Genomic DNA, 25,837 nt, shown 5'->3' with positions numbered 1-25,837 from the left:
GCTAATATTGGTGATGCACTGGGTATTACCAATAAAAAGTTACAGAAAATGTAACACTGGTTTCTAGCCCTGCAATGTGCCCAAACATCCCCCAAATCTTCTCCCACAGCATAGCCCAAGGCCTTCTAAGCACACTCCTTTTCTTCTCCATCTCTTGAAAGAAAGGAGCGATCGGGAGTGAAAATGGAGGGCCTGAGAAGTCACCTAAGGTTCAAAAGAGGCTTCCCTAGGCTCATGAGTGAAGGTGAGAAGAGTGCACTCAATAAGACATCACAAAACCAAAGGCTATATTCGATATGCATATATTTTCTTATCTTCAGAAGACTTGGCTTACAAGCTTACAATGTGCTGCAGAAGAAGAGTTAGCTCCAAAGAATAATGTAGGACGTAAGGAATTACTGAGGCAGACGTCTGTCTTTGTATTTGTTCCATGAATCACAATGTGAGCTCTTCTGTGTTTAGCTTAGTATGCATTGTTATTTTGCAACAAAATAAACGTCGTTACCTTAAGTTATACTTCCACATAAAAAGCCAGAGATCTCACTCTAGTGTGGAAAAAAAGTTGATAGTAAGATGCTATGATTCTAGTTCACTTGAATTTTTTAAAGAAAATTATTGTTTTATTGGAATCCAAGAAATGAGGCACAATAAAACACTAAGGATATTGTAACACACAGTTTGCATACTATTGCATTGGACACAGTGAAAAAAAAACTGTTAGCCGTGACAACAGAAAAATGAGAAACTGCACCCATTAAACATACAGATTTCTCCTCAGGAAATGACACTGAGCCTGTCCAAACAGCATGCCTTGGAAATGCCAAACCAACTGGCAGGACCACTCAGATGAGTTGAAGGAATGAGAAGTGATAAAAAGCCTTTCCAAAACAGAGAAAAGCAAAATAGTTGGGAAAAGGTATCTCTAAGATGTGTAAGAGTAGGTTGTGAAGTTAAAATAGGTGTGAAAGCAGAGTCTATGGAGATATTTAGATGCCAGGTTGGTTGTTTTCAATTAAAACCTGAACCTGTGCAATTTTTTTATTAGGGTGACCAATGTTGTTTCTGAAAAATAGAAAAACAATAAGTTTACTACCGGAGCCGGGTGGAGAATAGCTTTGCATTTTCCCTCATCCATTTTTTTTCCGAACAAAAGTACTTTCCAAGTTATTTCTGCAATTTATTTGTTGCTCGTTCGAACACCCAAAATCTACCACTAACCCCGGGCGAGGGAAGAAAATCCCCGCACAACCCGGTGCACTCGCAAGAGGGCCACCCCCGAGCGCTGCGCTTAGCGAGGCCGGGCCGCCAGACCGCCCAGCGGCGGCCGGGCCGGCGGCAGCCCCGGCGCCCGGAGCGGGGCGCGGAGGGGGCGGCGACGGACACCGCCCCGGGCCTCCCTCCCGCCCGGGCAGCGGGACTCCGCACCCCCCTCGCCTCGCCTCAGGGGCGCTGCGGAGGACACGCCCCCGAGCGGCCGTTGAGGCGGCGGTTGGAACGGCCGTTGGGGCAGCGAGGGCTCTGCGCGCGGCGCGACCGCCGGGGGTAGGGGGGCAGGGCGAGCGGTGGGTCGCGGGGCGGGAGCGTCCGCCCGCCGCGGGTCGGTGCGGCCGCTGGGGAAGCGGCGGCGGCCGCGGGCTGGGGTGGCCGCCGCCCGCCCGGGGGAAGGGCCCGCGGCGGCGGCACTGAAGGGGGCCGGGGTGGAGGGAAGGTCTTCGTGTGCCGCCGCGGGAGGCGGCGCGGCAGCGCGTTGGGCTCCATTGTCCGCGGTGTGTTTCCCGCACGCAAGCACACCCGGAGCGGGCGGCGGCGGGGGACCTGCCCCGGGCAGCGATGACGCCCGGGCGGCGCTGCTGCAGGTCACCGTCCTCCTGCAGGAGCCCTGCATCCCCCGGACGCGCGTGGACGCGTGGCCGATGCCGGCGGAGGGGAGCGCGGCGGCGCTGCCCGCCCCGCCAGGGGGCGCCGCCGCCGCCCGGCGGGAAGAGGCTGGGGCGGCGGCGGCCCCGCGCCGAGGTGGCTGTCCCACGGCGGAGGTAAGGGCGGCCCGGGGGGAGCGGGGCAGCCCCGCTGGGCGCGCGGTGGCCGCGGCCGGAGGTGGCGGGTCTGGGGCGCGGGACCGCGCCGCCGCCTCCTCGGCCGAGGGAGGTGCAAAGCCGCCCTGCCGCCCCGGGGCGGAGCTGGATCCCGGGTGTAGGTGTGGGAGCGTAAAGAAGCGGGAGGCGAGAGACCAGCCCGCTCCTCCGGCTGCGACAGGTCCCCGGGAGTGGAGGGAGAGACCTCCGGAGCGAAGCACCTGCTCGGCTGCAGGGCTGAGCCATGCGATTTCCTTCCGCTCGCGACTGCCCGCGCCCCGAGGGCATCGCTGCCAGCAGGGAGCGAAAACGAATAAAATGGCTGTTCAAATGAAAAATATATACTCAGAGCATTTGTGCTTTGAAAAAACATCATCTAACAGTTTGGTTACCGAGCAGTTGGTTACAGTTTCTAAAGCACTGGAGCAGAGTGAATGCTGCAGAGCTGCCCTTGCTCTGAAGGCACATGCATGGCCTTACCACTGCACTGCATTGCTGAAGTCAGGATTGCAAGTCAAGAGCTTTCACTTTTACTTTGCATTTCCTCCTGAATTGCCTTAGTTTTTTTCGTGTGGGCATATAGGCGGCTCAAGAATGTAATACAGCTGTAGAAATATGGCTTCTCCACGATGCATCACAATTAGTAACACACTCTACAGCTCACCTGTTGGAAGAGCATATGTATTTCACAGTCTAATAACGGCACTTGTCAGTAACATCTCAGCACTGCCACTGTAAGTCTTGGGATTCCTACTGCACCCAGGCTAAACTCCAGCCTCGTTTCACCTTCCAGTATTGTCAATGTGCACCTTGAACAATATAGTCAAAGCAGGCAATAAATCCCTGGCAGGGATGGCTGATTCCTTTATTTCAGTTACTGGACTTCCATCTGCATAAAGCTGGTGAGACCCTAATCCTGCAAGAGTTATGCATGCCTGTAACTTAAAAGGATATGAGCAGAACCATCCAGCTGCATGGGACTGCTTTCCTGAGTCAAGTCACTAGTGTGCATAGAGTTTCTTTATGTCTCAATAATTTAGGATCTGATATGGTATGCAGATATCAAAACGAATAATAATTTCAAGAGGATAGTTTTCTGAATTAAAGGGGTATTCAGTGCCTTTTGAATTCTGAAGTTGAACTACTCACATTTTTCAAATTTGTTTTTGAATCATTATGAATAGCTGGTTCTTAATATGAGTGAAAGGACCAGCATCTACTAATGCTTATTAAATATATCTTGCATGATAGATTCTCTCTCTCTCTTTTTTTTTTTCTTAATATTAGGATTTCCCCATGTGTTAGCTTGGCTATTTTTGAAAAGTAGTTGCAGAACTAGTTTCTACACCCTAACTGTAAGGGATTGCTTGTTTTTGTGGAGAGAATATGACTCATTCCTTTTCCAGATGTAGGTCTGGGCCTCTCTCTTAAACATGTCTTCTGTAAGTGAAAGAATGATTTGAGCAAAGTGAGGCAGTGTTGTTGTTCTTGACCTAGAACATAAATGGACTTCTAAGTGAAAAGCACTGTGTCTCTTCCACCAAACTTCTTTTGATGTCCATGATTGGTGCGAAAAATTAAATACAGGGGGAAAAGTTGGTCTTATTTTTAAAAGTGACCTCTGTAGGTTTGAATAAGTCTGCTTGTACTGTCAAACTGTTACTGCAACAATATAGTGTATTTCAGGGTATTTTAGTTGTTTTATAACTTTCCTTTTGCCTTTTTTAAAAACAGTCAAAAGCTATTTTTAGCTTTTCTTTTGTCCATGATAGATCAGGAGTGGACTTTGGAATCTCTGTAAACAGATTGAAGTAATTGCTTTGTTTTGTTTGATATTGTGCGATTGTGTAAAGCTCTGAAAAGATAGCAGCTGGATTAATCCACTCCTGGATTAATTTTGTTCATCAGGCTGCAATCCCTACTGAGAGTGCTGTTGGCAACACAATGCAAGCTGTAGATTCCCATCCATAGGGAACTGGTATTTGGCTCCGGAAGACAACTGCATATGGAAAAGAACATGAGTTCAATGGCTGAAGCATGCTGTTTGGGCATGCGAAAGGGTATGGGTTAGCTTGACCTGTTTTTCTGTTCTACACTAGGAAAAGATGTAGCACAGTATTATGAAAGTCTGGCCAATTAGTCTCTGACAATAAGTAAAGCAAACAGGCGTTTTTCTATGTTTAGCTTGCTGCCCAGCAAACTGACATCAGCCCTAACCTTTGTATTCACTGTGTTGTAATCAAACTATTTCATTCAGTGGATTTCTGTAATAAGCATGAGTTTTATATTAAATGCAAACTCCACAATATTTTGTTGCCTTAATAATCAAAATAACAAAATATTGTTTCTCCTGAAATATGGCTTTGAACTGAGAAAATAATTCATACTCTCTTGGAGTCTTTGGTACCTGTTGCTCTTATGTGGATGTATATAACATGGCCAGGGATGAAGAGTGTTTGTACCAGAGCAGAGATTGCATTTTAAAAAGTTTTTGTTCTGAGTTCTCCTATACTTAATTCACTATCCTGTGTTACCTACGACAGGTCACAGTGGATGATCTTTAGAAGATTTGCCCATATGCTTAAGATACTAGTTTAAAGCCTCTGTGTTGTTCTGATCTGGGGTCGTCTTCAAAATCAAGGCTTGTAGGTGTGATTTTCATGGATATTTAAGACTGGAACTAAGGTAGCTCCAAGGGAAGCATGAGTTACATCTTTAGAGAAAAAAAATGATAAACTTTTGCTATGAATAGCCATGAAAGCATGCATCAATTTGTTGCAAGGAGATGGAATGAAAACATCTAGTAATAAAAGCTGATTTAGGTCCTGCCATTTGCAGAATACCCCAAACCAATATTTTAGGCTCCAATTAGCCTGTTTGCTAGGGAAATAGATATAAATGGTAAGAGTGAACCTTACATTCTCCTTGAGATGATCATTTCTGATAGTGCTCTTTTTTCTAATAACAGTGTTTGTGCATCACTTAGTCTTCTTCATAGTTCGCTGAAAAACAAATTGCAATCTTGTTTTTTAGGAAAGATCTATAATGGGAGCACTGCTTACTCCTTAAATGCTGACAGCATATTCAGAACCTGTTTGAATGCTGACACCTGCTACTGAAAACATGGGTGCCTACCTTTGCTCTCTCTTACTGGCTTACTCACGCAAGTAAGGTTAGGCACATCTGCATGTTTTTTTTCCCCAGTGTGCTTGTAAATTATTATTGGATTGCTCAAGGAGTGAGTTTTAAGGAGAAAACTGAATTCAGACACTATGTGGGTATGTAAGTTTTAAAGTTTTAAGCATAGAAAAAGTAACAAGACATACAGGAAAAAAAAGACATGCAGCTGACACTGGGTGCAGGTGTGATACCAATGGGGAAAAAAGAGAAATCATCCCATAGTCATGTAACCAGGAATGCAGTCTGTGCCAGACTGGGCCAGTGGAAGGCTCTGTTTTCCTTAGGCTTCTCACAGTAAATCTGCTTCAACAACACTTCTTGTAAAAGCTGTTGTGTTGAGCCACAAGTCCACATGCAAAATGTATGAGACCTGTTTTCCAAAACACCTTAAAAACTGATTGTATGGAAATTGAAGGCCTTGGTGCAGGAAGTTGTGGTATCATTCCTATGTATATGGTGACAGTATTCACAAATAGATAGGAAATCTCCAGAAGTTTGTAACACAAGAAGGAAGTTCACTGTCTTAGCCTAAGATCTTGCAGAGTTAAGAGTCGCCCCACTTGCTTCAGTGGTTTTCTCTTTCTCTCTGTGTCAAGAAACATTTATGTGTACACATACATATATGTATGTGTGCATATGTATATACAGACATTTGAAAGAAGGGAGCATAAACACTGGAAGAGATCTTTTTCTTTCAGAAGAGTAGTTTAGATAACCAGAAATGGAATCTGTGGCTCTGCAGCAGCTGTTTTATTTGTGGCCTGCATCCCACAGTGAAACAATTCTTACTTTCCAAATCCATGAACCCACAAGCCCTGGTGCTGCCTGTGTCAGCAGAAGAGCCAGTGCCTGAAGGAGGGCAGCAGTTACTGTGCTGGGTTGTCACGCCATATATGGGACATGCTCCAGCTCGGGGTGAGACAGAGAAGGAATCTCTATTGCCACCCAAACTGAATATGTTTGTTATATGTGGATGTATTATATTCTCTAGGACTGAGAGTTTGAAGCCCTTCCCAAGCCCTGAGTTCCTGGGCATGATTAAAGAATACCTGTTAATTAATAATTAACAGCATAACATTGCTCTTATTTAGAACTTACAGAAAATTAAGGAAGAAAATGCAAAGTGGGTAATTTTTATTGTCTCTGTGTTTATGTTTGGGGAGGGCATTTCGGGGAAGGTTATGTAAAATCTCTTAAGAGTTCTTTGAACACCATCAAAGGCAGAGAGTCACAGTACTGGAAAGGGTGAATCCATCTCTGACTTCGGTCACCGTTTGAGGATTTTACATTGAGGCTGGTTTGAGTTACAGTTTTCTTTTCCCTTGGTAAGTGTCATGTGTTTGGTGAAGGTAACTAAAAGGCAAGTTGGCTTTTTGTCTGAAGGCTTTTCTCCAATCCGTTTGAGAGCAGTCGCACTGAAGCTATTTGCTTAACACATGATTTTTTAATGATTTTTTTTTCTTTTGAATTCTTTGGGCACTAGGACATAGAAATATTGCTGTGGAGGGACATCTCTGAACAGACTAATGGGACTGGTCCCTGCTCCCAGGGTGGCTCTTACAGATTAGCCAGAATTTACTAATGTTTGATAAGAGGGTGTGGGAAGGACCAAGTGGTTCTTGAGAGGGAGGCGGGATAAGAGAAAAAACTTCATGGATTTGAAATATATGTGTCTCGTAAGATTTTGGGGTTTTTTATGGTGTGCTACAATAGGTACAGGGGTTTTGAAAAAGCCAAGTCAAACAAATGACCAAGAACAAGGCAGTGGGAGCTGGTGTTGTAGAGCTAACCTTGACCAGTATTTTCCTGGTACCTGGAGACTGGAGAAGTTACTCCACATGTAGGATGCACATGAGAAGTGTATGTGAGAGGAGACTAGGGGAATGCCAGGCAGAAAGAAGAATAAAGAGTGTGGGAAATGTGGAAAATAGAAGAGGAAATACATATGGTGGCAGAGGAAAGGTCAAGATATTCAAATCCCAGAAGAGCTAAAATATCAAGTCCTACGGATTTTTAAAGACAGTGCTCTCTGTTCAGAGCTGTGAATTGGCAAAGTGTTTGTTGTTACAGTGAGCTAGACAACTTGAGAAAGTTATGAGCTGGATACTTGAGAAAGTATATTAGCCTGGGGAGGCTCAAGAGGAAGACATCTGAAAAATGGAACCGAGTTGTGAACAAGGTTTTATCAGAAAGGGTGGTCCCTGGATATTTTTATGTTTATGCAGTATATCATTTAGTGATTAAGTCATATTAATGAGGCTATACTACCAGTCTGGTCTGGGTGAAGGGAGAGAAAGAGAGACAGTCTCTTACCGAACCCCAAGCTGAGGGTTCATTATGCTGTCCTGCCGGTTAGGAGTTGACCACGACAGAAGGCATCTTGGGACAGCAGAGGCATAAAAAGAGCTCTTTTTTCAGACTGTGCTCAGTCCAAAAGAGTGACTGAATAAATTTAATAACCTTCAACACATTTATTATCAGGCATGTTGCGTTCTTTAGGCTGAAATTAATTTCTGGTGCAAAAGGCCAGCACAGGATCAAACACTCAGAGTGTAAAACTATCCGTCTTATGTTTTAGAGGCAGTTTGCAAGGTTAATTTTGAAGAGATATCAAGTCATCTTCAAGTCAGCTTTATGGAAACTGAAGTCTTAATTCAAATTAGTGAAGATATTATTTGTATCAGCTTATAACCGTCTGCCTCAGTTTTGGGAGTGGGTTGGTATTTATTCTGTGTATATGTGGAACACGTACAGTCCACACAGTATGCATGTTTTATAATAGCTGACGTAGCTCAAGCATGTTATATGAAGCCCTAGTGCTTTTGTTTCCAAAATGCATTTGGCTAGATAGATGCTAGCAACTCACTGGAACAAGTAGGAGTGTCTTTAACAGTGTGCATTTGCTTGCAGCCCAAACAGTATTGTTAGGATTTAGATTACATGTGTCACAGACATTTGACAGGTACCACATTTGAAGTCACAGTTATGTACTGTTTGATTTAGATAAATAATTGCATTGCTTGGGTAGAATGGCTTTAGCAAGATTTTTTAAGCATAGCCATATATAAAATTAGTCTGTAAAACTAAGCTACTACTAAACTAAAGTAGTTAGTTCAGAATGTTTAATAGCTCATTATGAATATAAATAAACAAAATACATTTTACTTTTTAGCTGAGATTACATAGATATCAATTTGTAAGATTAATTATACATTGCATATTAAAAGTACATGGGCGAAAGCAACATCAGTAACCACAGAGCTATATGAAAACAGCTATACAATATTATATTTTATTATTAATAATATCTAATTCTACAAAGTTGTAAAGTGAAATTACTGGTTATATTACTAGAAGCTGTATTTCTTTTGCCTAACTTGTTTTGGCATGGGACAGTTTTCTGGAAATGTAACCTCTTTACTCAAAATGTAGAAGAAATCACAAGGGCAGCCTGTGTTACAACTTGTCAGCTAGTCACAAAGAGAATGCCAGTCCTGCAGAAAAGTGCAGTTACCAAAGGAAAAGGGACACAAGTTCACCAAAATGCCTCTTCAAGATTCATGACAGTAATGGAGCAATTCTGTTTAAAGTTTGACATATAAAATAAAGAAAATGTAGGGGAATTAGAAAGCAGCATGTGAACAGAATACATGGATAACCAGCAAGAAATATTATGTCCTTTTGCAAATAATGACGGTCATGTACCTTTGCTCTGACACTGCAGATATTTGTAGAGATACCTCAAATTCTCTACGGTGAAACAGAATTTTGCATGGGCCGGTATACTCTGCCCCTCTGTGTTGTCTGCACACTGAGACAAATTACCCTGCAAGCTCTGTTCTCCTGCAGTGAGATGTTTCTGTTACTTTAGAGAAAGATGCTCACCTATTTCTGCACGATTGTCACCCTGAGCTATGTAGCTGTAGTCCTGCTTGCAAACTGAGTTGCTGAAAAAGCAACTCATGCTTGCTTATACTTTCTCCTGCTTCTAGAGAGGGATCTTCTTGCTCATCTGATACATTGTAGAGCAACTGACCTATTCATATTTTGATATCTTTACAGGTACTGCTTCTTCCTCATAGTTTTATGAACAACAAATAATGCATGGGTGGGGGAAGCAAGGGGAAAGAACGTGTTCGATATTCAGTGCACCTGATTTATGTTGCAATCAATACTCCAGTGTACTTAGTGGAAACTCAAGGTTTTATTTTTGAAGTAGTAGACTCTGGAAACTTGCCAAATCAGTGCAGTATTATTCCAATTAAGTACATGCCAAGGCATCCACAAAATAATACTTTCTCTCACCTCTGCATTAATTCTTGGACCATCTTAAGTAGCAGATTTGACGTAAAATGATATTTTTTGTATTTCAAAGACTGATAAACTGAAGCTGATAGTTGACCTGCCATAAATTGTACATTGGGAAAAGGGCAAATGCACAGTTAAAACCAAGTCCTCAAAGATACAAAGTTGATGGATAATTCAGTAAATGAGACAGCCCCAGACTGTGTTCTCTAGCCCAATCAAAATTAAATGGCAGAAGCAAGATTGGAATTTGAGATACTTGGATTTTTGTATTTTGTTTTTGTGTTTTTAGTGTAAATCTCTGGCCTTATATTTGTGCAGAAATCCTTCCAAATATAAATTGAAGGTCGTCTTTGTGTACCACTGTAGTTTACTATTTGCAAATAGTCTGCTGTGAGAGGTGTGAACTTCCACACCCTCCAGTGGCAGAAGTGGAAAGGCTGCTGCAATCAATGTATTTGGCAGTAATATTAAGTCTTCTATAATGACAAAGGAGGAGAATCAGTCTCAGTCTTATACTCAACTGGGTATGTTTAAAGAAATGCCTTCTTCAAAATCATGCCATGGCTTTTTCTAGGGGAAACATCCCTCCTATTTTCAGCAGCAGCCCAGCAATCAATCCCAAAAGATGCATAGGCATGGAAAGAAGCGTTCAGTTGTAGGCTGTATTTTCCAGCTATTTTTCATTGGTGGGAAAGAGTAATGAGCTGGAGGCAAGTATGACATTGGAGGGTAAGTCTTCACTATCATAAGCTAGGGGATTTTTGTTAAAAGCCAAAACTGAGATAAAAAAGGATAAAAGGTTCCCATTGTGCCGTGATTTCCATATATAGTGTGTCACTGGAATGATCCTGTATTTTGAAATGGATTCTGTAAAATCTTATATGCACTGTTGTTTCTGTACTACCTCTTTTGTGAACGGCTGGTCACAGGGCCATGCTCCTTCAGCAGCTGCTCTGTCAGTGGTGAAAACAAGATGTTTAAAAGGATAGATAAATTACTGCAGTAGTAATAAGTGTGGGCAGGCAAGAGTGTATTTTAATATCACCTGTTGGAGGAAAAAACAAAGCAGTAAGACTACTCTTCAAAGCCACATAGTGCAGCGTTATTAAAGTGAGCAGTCTTGATTGCAGATGCGAGACCCTACGCACCCCGGCCCCGCCAGGGCCTCCATTCCCAGCTCCAAAGTGGGAGCATTGTGCAGAGACCAGAGAGAGACTCTGACCTCTGTGCTACTCTGAAACCAAAGGGTCTGTAGGACAAAATGATGTGTGGTCCTGTATTTCAGTTGCTGTTTTTAAGACTGGTAACTAAGGGCATCCAGAAACCATATGTGGCTTAGCAGAGAAAACAGTCAAACCTATACTTTTCTCTTAAAAAATGAATAAAAGTCAATAAAGACTCCTGATAAAACCTAAAAATGGTGGGTCAGAAGAAGTATCCCCCCTCTCCTTAGTGGTAAACAGTTCCATATATTGATAGGAGAAGACCTGAAAATTCTTTTTTTTTTTTTTGGACTTTTTGGGTAAGCCAACATCACGACAGTCTGGCACATCAGAAATTTAGTTTTCCTTCTGATGATGCTGTGAAGGACTGTCTCCATCATAGACTTCAGCAGACTGATGTTGTCTGGAGACAGATTTCCACTGAAAGCAAGTTGAATTCTGAGGGTTTTTAATGATCTGCAGTGCACATTGTGGGCTCTTTACGAAATTTCTGCAAGCTGTTCCTTTATGGTGGAATAGATTTGACCCCTTGTATTTTTAATAGTTGTCATTGTAATTGTCATCCATATACTTTCAAATTGTTATCAATATACTTTCTGTATTCTAAATCTGTCTTTCCAGACATCAGACTGTAGCTATTATCTTTCCAACTGTTCCTGCATTTGCCTCTTAATCAGCCAGTAGAGTGATGGATTTACTGTGTTATTCAGGAGCTGAATACTCTGCCATATCATCAGCACCTTTCCAGGCTACTCAACTCAAGAGGAGCTGCTTAAGGTCTTTAATAGCTATTGTCCTTGACTTATCTGTTTGTGATGATGATGAGTTTTATTAATTAAGATGATAATGAATGATAATCACTGGACAAGTATTAGATTGACTCTTTGTAAAATTAAAGAGTTAAACCTGATCTTGCAAACATGTAGCTATAGGATTAACTTCATGCACAAAAGTAGCTCCATTGACTGTTTATAAAATTAACATTCCCTTATTATAAAATTAAAGTTCCCTTACAATTCTTGAAAAGAATGTATGGAAAAACTGAAAGCCAAAAATGAAAATAAAATTAATATTAATTTGTTTTCAAATGACATTAATTTTCCTTTGAAATACTATTTTTAACTTTCTTACATTTCATTTTTTATGTTTTGTATAAAGAAATAATTAAAAATTTTGTACACATTTTGATGACGATTACAACTGGAGTATTTATATCATTTATGCTTCAAGTAAAACCTATAAAGTATTTTTTGTGTTTTTTAGAACAAGAACACTTTAAGTCATTGCATTTGCTATTGTTGAGAGCTTGTTTTTATTGCTGCTGCCATAACATTTCATTGTGTATATATGGAACCAGTCCAGTGTAGCTGCTTGGTTTTCGGGTGTCACTCCAGAGTTTCACATTTTAATAACTCAGAATTGTCCTGTTAAAGCTGGAATATCATAGTTTTTTAACTATACATACACAACTGCTTAACCGTGATCCCTTCTCACCCCAGCATTTAACATGTCTGCAGATATGACTACAGAGAAAAGATAACTTGAAAAATGACCCTGAGAACAGTAAATCAGAGAGCAGTTGTATTTCTGGAGACAAACAAATCAGGTCATTTGGGTAAATGGGTAGTGGGCTAGGGCTACATGGAGGTGATGAGGAAACAGCTGCTATTACGATAAATGTAATGTTTTTGTTTTCCTGTCGAAAAAGAAAAAGGATTTTGCTAACTGGTCATTTATAATTGCTTAGTATGGATCTAGCTTGAATTTGTTGCTGTAGAAACTTCCATGAAATCAGAACATCACATGCTTGTTTTAGAATAATTGTTTCCAGTGTTTACGAATGTCTAGTTCTACCACAGAGAGGTTCAGTGCCTGGGTACCAAAAGAGGAGCAAGTGTCTGCAATTCAAAACCACCTTCAGTCTCATGCTGCTCTTACTATGTTATGAAGTCTATATACAGTGAGTTCATTTACATGAATTAATTAGTGTATATTTTGTTTGAAATACTCTAGCTGTAAAAAAAGTGTATTTTAAAGATTTAATTTTGACTGTGTTGTTTAATAGAACTGGGGTTTTTTATATCTTCAGGATGCTGACTTGAAAGCATGGCAGGAAGCTTCAAATGACTGTTGTCCACATCAAGGAAATGATCAGTCAGAATTGCAAGAGGAGGAGGAGGAAGAAGAGGATATAAATCAAGTAAATGATGAAAAAAATGGAAAAAGGGAAAACTGAAGAGGAAGTGAGGGTGAATATAGATCCTATCACAGAGATAAGAGTAGTGAAAGAAACTGAGTAGTTTTGAAAGGAATACTTGATTTCCTCTTTTTATTTGGAGGTGTCCTTTGCAAGGACAGGAAAGGAACATTGACGTAAGATGGTGCTCTGTAAGACATGCCCTTATTCACCTTCTAGAAAATTGACACCCCCCCCCAGTATAATTCATGTAGTTGTAATGTTCTAAACTTTACAGAAATGACTACTTTTTCAATTATTTTTTGTTTTCTCCATCTTGAAGATATTGTGTTTGTGGGTGAGGGTTTTTTTTGGCATATCAATACTTGAGAAAAGAACACTAAATTCCACTGCTTTCACTATTTATGTAAAGCTTTATCTCCAAATGTAGGATTATATTTGCAGAGACTTGATTGCCCAGATCTGAGCACATATATTGTAACTTGAAGGCAGAAAAACAAAGATGTTAAACCAAAACAGGTGCACTTTGGATTTTGTTCTCTTGATATCTACAGTAAAAGAGCATTCTGCTTACTCTTCCTTATGAGAACTGAGAACATCAGATCCATTTTTTTTTGCCAGAAGAAATCTCACCTCTATTACCATTGCTTTGGCAGCTTGGCTTTTAAAGACTATTTGTTTCTTCCACAATGTTGGATGGGTACAGCCTCAAAGAGGAGGAGAGCTCAGTTCTGCATTTGTAGGGCAAAGTATGGTGCTACTGACACAATTATTCTGCTTACTCTAAAGATAAAACATCTCCCATCGGGCTGAAGACTTGACGGCAGGGTCTGCAGCAGTGCTTCACAGAGCTGTGCACTGCTTCCTCCCAGACTTTGACTTTGACCTCCATTTGTGTAAAATAACTGTGCTTTACAAAGTGCTTTTGTTTCCTCTGTCACAGAGCAACTGAAACTATGTAGATTCCCTTCTCTTCTCAGAGGACTATTTACAACTGCTGTCATTGCAGACAGAAAACGTGCTAGAGGTAAATGTGAAAACAATAGACTGGAATACAGTCAGTGGTTATTACATGATGACTTACTCAGTTTCACTTAATTAAAAAACAATATATCGATATATCAATACAAACAATATCAATACAATATATCAGTACAAAACAATACAAAAAAACAATACAAAATCAATGCAGTTAAACTTACCTGAAGAATTTAAAGAAGCTAGTCTCCACCTTTTACCAAAGTTGTCATTGGCCACACTTGTAAAATTTTCCTCAGTAACTTGCTTGGGATTTGAAAACTACAAAGTCGAGTCTTTGTTGTGATCTAGTGTTGAAAGTTGGATGGAGATGCTGGACAACTTCCTTAATTCAACTAGGAATTTTCTGAAACCTAATGCCAGCTGGTATTTATACAGCAGCTCTTAGTGTGTTTCTGTAGAGCAACACCAATGTATTAAACACTAGCAGTTATGAAGCAGTTGCAGCCAAAGATGAGAGTTGTCATAAATATTGGGTTAAGCGCTGAGAGGGTAGCTACCTTCAAAAAGTACAGACCCATCTTGATTGTAAATCAGGTCAGTCAGCATTAGCAGCTAACACATTTTGATTGTTTTGTTTATCTTCTGGGCTTCTGTTAATACTGTTTACTTTTTGGGTGCCCATCTTCACAAAAAAGTTATCTTAATTGGAGTCTCCCTCTTCTCTCACAGCTCAAAGCTGCAGTCATTAAACCGTGAAGCTGCTGCCTACATTCCTTTTTTGCAGAACTCCAAGGGCATCTTACATATGCTTCCCATTGTAGGAGTCTTACAGGTTCATTACAGTTTTCTGTATAACTTGCTTATCTCTGGAACACCTGGTGCTGGGAAACCAGGTTGCATAGTGCCTCCTAGCCCATAAATCAGCTTCCTCCCCTGTTCAACTTTGGTAACACATTCCATACTAACAAGGTCCAGAAGTTCATCAGGATTTTAGTTTTCTCAATTCTTTTCATAATTTCAAAGGAATTTGACTGTAGCTTTCATGTAGGTGTAACAATACACTGTTGCATATTTTATTTAAGACTATCTATGCACTGCCATCCTGCAACAATTTATCTGTTAAAAATGGGATGCTTGCTCTTTTCCAGCTAAGTATCAATTCTTTACAGTGTGGGACTTTTTAATTATCAACTGTTAAAAATGTTTCTTCTCAAGGGCTTAATTGACAATACCAGCTCTATCTCACAGTCTATGGGTGCTCTACCACAGGATAACTCACTAGGAAAAATATGGCAAGACTTTCTTCTGTTACCTGAGCTCCCAGTAAGCATAACAGAAAACCTGAAACCTTCTCTTCTTTACAGTACGTCATTCTTTCCCTGTGGAAAGTGCTTTTTACATTGTTTGTTCAATGAATTGCAGTCAGAAAAGTCCATTTCCAAACCACAATAGGTATGCTTAGTTGTGGAGAAATTGTAACATACACTTCCTATATTTGATGCTTTTACGTTCTTAAGTTTTCTATATTAATGTACTTTATGACTACTCCACTTGTCAGCAAGTGCCCCAGTGTAATCTGTTGCAGTGGCTTGGTACTTCTGACCAGGGGGGACCTTAATTTTACTGCAGCACCTTTTGGAATTCAGCCTGAGGGGTCATGCAGCAGCTTTATTTTGTAAACAAAACTGAAGAGTGATTTAAAGTTAAAAAAACATTCCCAGAGGATGTGAACAACACAGATTTTTAAATATTTCCTCCAAACGGATAAGTAAAGGAGTTGAATTGACAATTGAACACAAGAGACCTCAGTTAAGTAGTTGATCCAAATGTGGCAGCTAGCAGTCCTGAAAGCTATTATAACCTGTGAAAAAGAAAGCAGTGAAACTGCATGATTTTTGCCTCAAATGCACAAATGCAAGTTCCTTTCCTCCTCCCCACTTTTCTTACACCACTGTTCTCACTGGTTAAGTCCTGTAGATGAGCTATTTATCTTATTTACAGGGTTAATTCTCTAACAGTTTAGCTCCTTGAACCAGCTCGTGCTTGAATCAGATGAGCATTAACACTACTACCAGAGAAAGGACAGGATCACCCCTCCTAGAAGGAGCCTTCTTAAACCAGATTAGATGCAACACTCAGGCTGTAGTTTGATGTACACTCTACCTCTCACCACTCATCAGTCACTCCCACCCGCACTGTCCTTCCCAAGTCCTCTTCCTCCCAGCTCTTCAGCCACTACTTCTGCACCTTCCCCTCTTCCTCTCACTGTAGGCTAACACAGGTTATGCACTGTACAAATGGGAAATATTTTGGAGGGGTGGTGGTCAGGATAGCTAGAAGAAGAGTTTAAACATTTTAAATTTTAATTTTAATGGATTCAGATAGTGGGGGAATTCTAAAATAAACTGATTACAACCATGTAGGTGAAGGATGTAGAGGCATTTTATAAGAGATCCCATTTTTTCCCCATCATCTTTTAGGGGAGTTTACTGGAAAATACACAGGTTGCTACTTCTAGTAGAGGCTGAAATTCATCATCCTCACACTACAATGTAAATTTGACCCAGGCAGTTAGCCACTGTTTCAGTCCTCATGATGCCATGCTACAAAGCTCAGACTAACCCACTCAATCAGACTCAGAAACAAGACATTCATAAAGACAAGAATCTTTGCAGTCGGGCTCTCATATCACAAATCCAGAATCACTACTTCCTGGGAAAAATTTGACAGGGCTGCTTTCAGCAGCTGACATTAGAAACCTAACACCCCTTCATCTTCTTCCAAACCTCGAGAATATATTTCATGAAATTAATCTCATGTCTTTGGCTTTGGAGGAAGGATTCAATCCTATAGAAGTTTCTCAGCTCTTTGAGGAGCCTGACTCAGATTCTGAACTGTCTTTAAATTCAAGCCACAGCACCACCTCTTCTGATTTGGTGTATTATTCAGTCTGCAGTGAAGGTGCTGTCGGATACAGTAGTGATGCTAAATCTGTTTCCCCATATGGCTTAGGAATTGTTGGTGGTCATTGCCAAAAACATACTAAATATGGCCAAGTGGAATATCAAGGTGATTCAGAGTGCTCTAGAGAAGCAACGCTTCAGCAGTTGCTTCATAACCATACTTACAATCAGCTGCCAAGTCAATCAGTGTCCACTTCAGCGCTTCATCAGCAGATGCGGATGGAGAAATCAAAGTAAAGCATAGGTGCCGTAATTCTACTGACCAGAACCTTAGCTATGGTGAACGCTGGGCAAAAGCTCTGAGAATTCCATTTTCTGTCAATGAAATTGTGAGTATGCAAGATGACTCCTTCAACAGCATGTTAGCAAAAAACCATCTGCAGATACTCAGGTATCACTTATACACAATATAAGGCAGAGGGGAAAGAACAAAGTTGCTGCCCAGAATTGTCGCAAACATAAGCTGGATATGATTCTTGGAAGAAGATGTGTGTCAAACACAAAAGGAGAGCCTTAAGAAGGAGCACCCTCAGTGTAGCATATCAGTTAGCCTGATGAAGCAAAAGTTAAATGACTTGTATTATGACATTTTCAGTAAAGGGATGACCAGCGTAGACCTGTTAACATAAGCCAATATGCCATTCATTGCAGTAGTGATGGCAGCATTTTCCTAATACCTAGACACCTGGTCAAATCAGAACGTAAACAAGATAACCAGAAAGAACAGAAACAAAAATACGATACATTAAGATCAGTTAAGATTTTATTTTTCTCAAAGAATGATGAATATACTGGGGTGAAGACCTCTAGGTCAGTTCTTACAGCAGTGCAAACAGAAAAGACTAATAAAACTTGAACAGGAAAACTACATGTTTAAGGGTTTGGCAAATACAACAAATTGTCATTGTTAGAAACTCTAGCAGCTGAGACTTCTGAATGAGATGATCCGTTTAGTTTTAATTAGAATTAAAGTTTCTTTAAGCATAGTTGCAAATACTGCATTTATATGCCTACAGAGACAAAATACACAACGTTGTTCTAATGGAGACTAGGAGCTTTCTGGGGATGGGTATGGGAGGGAACATCAGCGGGGAGGGGAGAGAAAGCAAGCTTTAGATCAAAGTTACAGATAGGATTAAAAAACACTTTTATTCCAAGTACCTGATTCTTGACATACAAAGAGACCTTAGATTTTATCATTATTATTAAGCACTGGAAGAAAAATTGTAGCTTAAGCTCATCTTTGGTTTAAATTAATTGTGGATTTATGTATTTCTGTAAAAGATATACTGTGTTTCTTGTAGTTGTTCAGAACTGTTCTGCTTTTCCAGCTTTTCTCTGGAGAAGAAAGGTCCTGGAGGCTATTGCATTTTCCTCATCTTTCAGTCATAGTTCCAAGCAAACCCAATGTACTAATTAATTTTATAACTAGCATGGTCACTCTCCAAATATATTCTGAAAAAATTGCATCTAATTCAGTATTGTCTTACCATGTCCTTTGCAACCATACTATTAAGTTCCTTGTGTGAAAGTTTGCAATGTTAAATGAGTTCCTATTTTGTTTCCTAGTCCCAGACACATGTACTTGTGCAACTTCCCTTTCTCCTTCCCTTTTTCCTTTCTCAGTTGGATAGATAACTAGGTATTTCCCCAAAGGGAAAAACTTAATCTTTTCCTTCTAGCTTTTTTTAAACTGGTATTTTGTAAGCACCTTCAACTTTGTGGATTAAAAAAAAAGTTTCTTAGTAAGTTTTCCCCAAAATCTTTTAAGTAAATTAAGTTGTACTAAATAATTTATCTGCACCTGTGATGAGGTCTCACTCCTTCTGACAGTAGCTTTAAATGAAGAGATTTACTAGCTTTTGGTTTTGATGTGAATTTATTTGTGCTATAGAAAAAGACACTTGACTTACATACTTATTCACAATGGTTCATCCTTTTGTATTTTATATCCTGAAAAAGGACTGCAAAAAAGATGGCCTAAAAGAGAAATAGGCATGTAATGATGAGAAAGAAATGTTAAAAGAGGCATGCAAGTTCATAAGGCATTAAAATCCTTACTAGTATTAACAGCTATATAGCAACAAACACTTTTTCTATCTTTTATAAACAAATCCTGTAGAACTTCTAAAAAAAAAAAAAAGTTGTGGCACACCCACAATGTACCAACTCTATGACCAAGTATGTTAAAAAAAAAAAAAGCACTTACACCAAACACATGGAAACTTCTATTCATACACACAATAAAAATTTAATGCCGAATGATGTCTTTTAAAGAAATAAACTGTGCCCGTATCATGTGAATCATGCTGAATGTGCTTGCACTTGTGTTTAGGAATAGGAGAATAAGAATAGGAGATGCAAAGCTATCAATTCATATTTTGTAAAAATGAAGTAATGCTTCATAGTGCAAAATGCACTGAATTGTTGAAACTGACCCTTCTGAACTATTTGCTCTGCATTTTACATTAAAAGATTTTTAAAAAATGTATGTGTGTTTCTCCTTACATCAGGCAATTTCACCACATCCTAGACCTGATAGGGGAAGTTGATAGGGGAAGCTTTCTTTAATGAGACCCTTAAAATTCTTGCTGTTAAGAATCACTGTGAAACACCATCCTCCTAAATAGTATTTACAAGGAGTTTCTTTAATCACTAGTTCATTAACTTAAACCAAAGCATAGAACAGATACATGTGATAAACTGTAAACTTTATTTCCAGATCCCCAAAAGATTTTTACATGTGTAAGTCAGCATGTGACACATCTTTGAATTAAACATCCATTTTAAAATCTTGCAGGACCAGGGTCTTTAGGTCTACCTCATAGCCTGTGTGCACAGATTCTGATGGATATTAGATTAGGCCCATAACTGATAAAACCAGAAACCCAAGTATTTCTCATATATGGAAATCTGGTAATGAAAAATCTTGGTAGCTATTTAGGACAGTGGTAATTCTGACAGTCTCAAAGTTTTAGGGCCTCATAAAACAAGCTCTACAATCCCATGAGGAAAGGAAGAAGGGGGAAAAAAAAAAAGCCCAATGCCCCAAGTGCCCAGTTCTTAGGTAGCAAAGGCGGTGCATCTCCAAGAACTCTTGTAAAGCCAGCTAGTAAGAAAATAAAACATAGGTTGCATTGGGTGAAGGTTACCTGGTTAGATTTTGTTACATGATGAAAATAAGGGAGTATAGTGGAACTCTTTCAAAAAGCAGTATTATTGAAAGCAGCATTTTACAGATGGTCCATATGAAAGGAAGACATCACAGCCTTAGCTCAATCCAATTCCATTTCAATTATCTGTAATTCCGTAGATGGAGAAAGTAGGAGGATCATCAGCTAATTCCATTTTTTATTGTTCAACTGTATTTCTTCTTCCAAGAACTTTACTAATTGATTTATCAGAAATGGAAATGAATACATAATGTTACTCCTGCAGAAATATTTCAGGTAAATTAATGAATTTTGAGAGGGCTGTGAGTTTAATGAAGTTGACCACATAGCCCTTCTGACCATTAATTTGGAATGTGCTACATAATTTTCCTCAAATCTTCAGGTACACAGAGAAGAAAAACAGAATTCAGAATGATTTCATTTCAATTTTAGCAGATTGCTGTTAAGTTTTGCCTAAAAGCTAGTTGATACTTATGTGAAGTACCTTCCCTTGCTGTTAACAGCCAAAAAAAACAGAAACAAAAAAACCCACCACACTATTGCCTAGTCTTGGCTGTCTCGCTACATTTTCACATCCTTAAAGTTAGGGTAGGCACGTAAGAAAACAGCAGGTTTATTTATAGCAAGCTTTCTTCCCAAGACAAGTGCTTATTGTACACTTCTACTACAATGGCTTTAAACTATTATTTTCAGCCTATGCACAAAAAGGAGACTCTGTAGAACAGGAGATATTCAGGAAAAACAGCATTGTTAAAACCTGTAACTGAAATAACTCAAAAGGCAGAAAACCCCTGCAAAATCTATTTTGGATTTCTTATTGTTAAATCTTAACTTTCAAGGCACCAAAAACATAATGCACAAACCACGAACTACACTGTACAACTAAACATGGTATCAAATTTCTTCTGGAGCCAGGGAGATGTCTAGTGAAGAAGTTGTGAGGACTGCATTCTACCTTAATACTGACATGTCAAAGAAATCTCTCTCAAGAAGGAACAGAAATAAATTCTGTTTAGACTGTTACATTGCTAGAAATGTGCAGAGCTGAGGATTGCAGATTTACTGATATGGTGACATTAACGGAAATACCAGGGGAGAGTTCTTATTAAAACATGGTAAAACTATGCAACAGTCCTTAAAATTTTAGTGGCATACGCCATTTTTGTCAAGTTAAAAACAATCTCACTATAAGGCGAGGTGAAAGAGGTCAGATCATCAAACTGAACTAAGCATAGAGAAAAATTGGGGGGGGGGGGGGGGGAGAATCACAAAACACAGATCATTTTCCCTCTTACTGCTAACAGAAGCAGGAATAGGCACCACAGATCAGCTGTAAAAGTGCTAGTTTCCTTAGATCCAAACCTTTTATTGAGAAATATCCACCAGAAACAAACACATTTAGTATTTTATTAGAATGGAATACCCTAAGCATTGTTTATGAAATGTAAGGCTAAATACTATATACAGGAATACTATAAATAAACCATCACAGACACAGCATGCTGCTTCAACACAATACACAACTTTCAATGAGGACCACTAATACTACTGAGTTTAAGTGCAGTTTTAGCTTAACATTTTGGTTTTATTCAAGAGACCTTTTTACAGAAGCTGTTTTACAAACAACTAAGGCTGTTCCTGCACAAGAGCTTACAATCTAGTTTTTGATGTGGTAAACAGCAGTAACGAACTTCAAGGAGGAAACAAAGAAAAAAGCAACCTTGTCAAGATCAGTTTATCAAGAGTATTGACAACTCAGCATTTCATTTGTCCCTAAAATGCACACAAGTACATTTGTCTCTTATGGAAATCAGAAACAAGGTTCTATCAAGAATCTTGGGGAAAGAGTAGGCAGGCAGAGGCCTGTGAGTAAGGCCATAGGACTCTCAACAGCTCCAGGTTCTCATGAAAAGCTGTTTATTAGATAAAGTTATAAAGATGACACAATTGATGACATGAAATTTTTTTATTACTGTAGTGTACCTGGTAAAAGCATTTCAACTCAGTGATACCTACTACATAACTAAAAAATCCATCAAACTCATCAGCCATAGATTTTCATACAATGTCTAAAAATTGAGAGCAAGTAAGCCAGGGAGCGAGAACTGAGATGAAACAGATTTTCTATAAGCTTGCCCACAAAGTTACTTTGCTCATGCAATGCAACAGTGTGGGAGGTCAAAGAAGCTAGTTTGTAATCTTTACGGTCCCCAAAGTTGACCTATAATGTCCGTAGCAACCTGTCGAACAAGTCACACAACCATTTAAAGTCAAGCATTGGTTACTTTTACTATTGATAAATAAACCAGCTCCTGCTTATATTAACTCCAGTTCTGATAACACTGAAATTTCAGCTTCAATGCAAATCAACACTACCACCTGCAAAGCAAGGCTACAACTGTTAAAGGGACCAGTGCGTGACTCCTGGCAAAAGGGATCAACATTGCCCAGGACACCCCTTCCACTGTTATGTTCCTATGCATTTCTAACATTATCACTGTAAAAGCACGAGGCTGGTATTGCTCTAAAAAGGAAAAGAAAAAAACAGCACTATGACAGAATTTCACTTGCATCATGCATTCTGCTTCAAAAACCAACCAACCAAAACACTCCAACTATAGGGTATGTACTGTTTCAGTATGTTCTCAACAAACCATCCCCTTTCCCATGTGTGGTCAAGTTGCCAAAACATTAAGACAATTTCTTCAAAGTTCAGTTCTACTTTTTTTTTTTTTTTTTTTTTAGCAGTATGACTGCATCCCCAGAATATGTACATCCATCATAAAGCTGAAATTATGCCAGTAATATCCCTTCCCAATCATGAAAAAAGTTCAGTCCCCACTAGTTTCACAATTGCATGCATTTACTTACTTTTCAACACTTTAGAAAATAAAGAGGATGAATAAATTCCACTCATCAGAAATGACAGAGAACAAAAAGACTGCATGGCAGCTTGAAAAGCAGTATTATTCTCTCTTCATGAACACTTTATAAATACAAGTCCATCATACTTGTCATGCACTGCAGTTTTACTTTGATTTTCTCCCCTACTGTTTACCAACAAGTTATGCTGTCATTCACCTCCTTCCCCCAAATTTGCAGCATAAAGTGTTTGCTGGTGCAAGCTGGCCTAATACTGACAACCAGATCCTGTTTTCCTAGTACACTGAAGGACTGCCTAGTGAATTAACATAAACTATAATACATCTTTATTACTACTCTTCATGCTTCTGAATGTAGTAAGATGCCAGCTTTAACAGTCGCTGCTTGGCTGGTGAGGGGTGCGGTGGGGGCATTTTTAAGCATCACAGCTAATACACTGACCAGCAATGCTACAGTTTTCAAAGTAAAGGTAAATCTACAGAGTGACATAACACCAACTTTTTAGAAATAAAAGAGTACAGGTTAAAGACTGAGGAACAATAACCAACCACACACTGTAGGTTTTTATTCAAAATTGCTAGTTTTCGCTATTAGTTTGACTCAAAACAATGACTTTCAACTGAATTTAACACTGATTGTCACTTGCTTAGGTTCTAAGAATATACCAAGAAAGAAGAGTCATAGAAGTGCAACTGAGACAACTGGAAACTTAAATACTCCAAGCTTTCAAAACTTCGAACATCCAGTAATTTAGTTTTTACATGCCACTGTCCCTTATAAACTCTCCCCCCATCCGCAGTAGACTGATGTTAAAGCACCCTCATTATGAAAATCATAACATACCTCATTCAAATAAATTTGGAACCTTATTGCAAAACTATTTAAGAGTGTGTAAAAATCTCAGAAAAAGAGTGTTTCCCCTTTGAGTGTGATTTCACTTGAATTACGTGATGTGAATGTGGACTTGGTAACTGTAAAGGAAAACTTCCATTAACTAAACCGAATTCCAGGAAAGAAGGCAAGTTCCTATGCAACTGGTAAATTAACTGTCGGAAAGAGTGAAGTAAAGCAGGTTTTGTATGTCTTCACTTTCTGCTTCCATTACAGCCCAGTTGTTACCCATGCAAATCAACTTAGAAACGTACAAGAAAACCATAGATGATACCCTTACATAATGTTTTTAGATTATATGAAGATGGTTAAAGACATTATTATTCTATCAAAGCTAAGCATAGACGTTCAAAGCTTAGAATAAACTGTGTATGTAGGTGACAGGTTAAAACAGCACAAAGACTGAATACGCCTTTCTCCCAAATACATTCCCAGCTGAAGCTTTCCCAAGCTTACACGTTTTTTCAGAAGACGCAGCTATTACTAATAGTTCTGGTACAGCAGGAACTTCACATTGCATTCCACCTTTCCCTCTTAGTTCTAAAAGCTCTTTATTGGTGAGAAGGATAAATCTATTGTCCTAACACATTTTGATGAACTGTTTGAAGTGGTTAGTTTCATTAACAGGAAAGGAGGTATTTTTAAAATGATGATATAAAACACAGCCAAAAGCTGTTTTAAAGCATTTGTGTCCAACAGCAAAATCAGCATTTTAATTTGTAGCACTGTTTCTCCTGAAAGAGAACAGATGCCTATGTTTATCAGAGATATAAGCTCTGTGAATACACTTATCAAGTTAACTGGATTTTAAATCCACCTCAAAAATGGAATGTTTCATATCATGAAGGTGTCTAAAAGCTGCACATCAACATTATTTTAATGTTAGACACAGACTAAGTTTTATTAAGCATTACACTAGAACTACTTTGGTATAAAAATACTTTATTTTAAAGCTATGAAAATTATAAAAATATGTAGTTATACCTTCTACTCACAGAGTGTCTGCTATTTTAACATTAGTGATTTGTTTCACCTAACCAATCCGAATTTTATTTGAAAGGTTTACAAGACAATTATTACTATCATTTAAAAAAACCCAGCATTACAGGGAGCTGTACTAATTGAGATGTTTTATCAGTATTCATTTAACCTCTAGATTTTTAATGAAGCCAGCAAAAACAACTATTTTCTGATGAAACAGAATTTCTTATTTCTTGAAGCGTTTCTGTGGTTGACCACTTCTTCATTAGTTACCTGCAGCATGGCACCTTCCTGCCAAAGAAAAAAAAAGTGTATCTGAAGATGTTTATCACATATGTCTAAACCAAATTACCAATAGGGGAACTTCAGCCATTTAAAAAAAAAAAAAAGTATAAGCAGTTCACTGGTGTGTCTAACACAAATGGAACAGGACTTTCATTAGTTGAGTCCATGTTCTTTAGCGTGTAGCCTTTCAAAGGCAACAGAACTTTGAAATTGGGGTTTTGGCGAGTTTTGTTGATTTTTAATAAAAAACAAATCTAGTGTATTATGCCATCCTTACTCTGAGTAACTCATTCATTGGTGAATTTTCATTAATTTGAGGAATACACATTCAATGCAATGAGAGTAAGGCTGACTAAATTTGGCACTAAGGTTTATTAGCTGCAAGAACTATAAAAAATGGTGGAAACCTCATCATTCTAGCCGAATTCCAATTTAGGTAATTACATTATACACTTATAAAAATACCACCTGCAGTTTCATTTGAAGTTTTCACTTTCCCTCCTAAAGAACTGCTTATGCAGTTGTTAAAGAATAGCCGACACATTCCTTCACAGAGGCAGATGTATTCAGTGGTGCAATTTTTTCCTTATATGAAAAAAGGTCTAAAGTTACTTGGGAACCTTCAGGATGAAATGTGTTATATAAAATAGATTACTGTAGACAAGACACAAAACAACATTGTTCATTTTCAACAGCACAG

At 39.1% G+C, this 25,837-nt stretch overlaps 2 protein-coding genes and 1 long non-coding RNA gene across 3 annotated transcripts in view; 1 reads left to right on the top strand and 2 right to left on the bottom strand.

The window, feature by feature from the left end:
* The first annotated feature begins 1,606 nt into the window (after positions 1–1,606).
* On the top strand, positions 1,607–19,413 carry NFE2L3 (NFE2 like bZIP transcription factor 3). The gene is given in 8 exon segments (XM_067291585.1): positions 1,607–2,033; positions 12,873–12,983; positions 13,924–14,013; positions 16,442–17,150; positions 17,153–17,302; positions 17,305–17,398; positions 17,400–17,518; positions 17,521–19,413. Coding segments are annotated over 8 exon segments (1,653 nt in total). The 5' UTR covers positions 1,607–1,913; the 3' UTR covers positions 17,781–19,413.
* Positions 17,670–21,350, bottom strand: LOC136991292 (uncharacterized). The gene is made up of 2 exons (XR_010883487.1): positions 20,077–21,350; positions 17,670–18,904 (listed from the first exon to the last, which is right to left on the bottom strand). It is a non-coding gene; the product is annotated as an uncharacterized lncRNA (long non-coding RNA).
* A 138-nt stretch (positions 21,351–21,488) lies between these two features.
* Positions 21,489–25,837, bottom strand: part of HNRNPA2B1 (heterogeneous nuclear ribonucleoprotein A2/B1) — a 17,582-nt gene continuing 13,233 nt past the window's right edge. The window contains exon 12 of the transcript XR_010883486.1: positions 21,489–25,143. The gene's annotated coding sequence lies outside the window, so the exon portion shown is untranslated. The remainder of the gene's footprint in view (positions 25,144–25,837) is intronic.

This window comes from Apteryx mantelli, chromosome 2, assembly GCF_036417845.1.
Source record: "Apteryx mantelli isolate bAptMan1 chromosome 2, bAptMan1.hap1, whole genome shotgun sequence".
Classification (NCBI taxonomy): Eukaryota; Metazoa; Chordata; class Aves; order Apterygiformes; family Apterygidae; genus Apteryx; species Apteryx mantelli.
The sequence above is the reverse complement of the archived record's forward strand: the minus strand, read 5'-3'. Positions and strand labels throughout refer to the sequence as shown.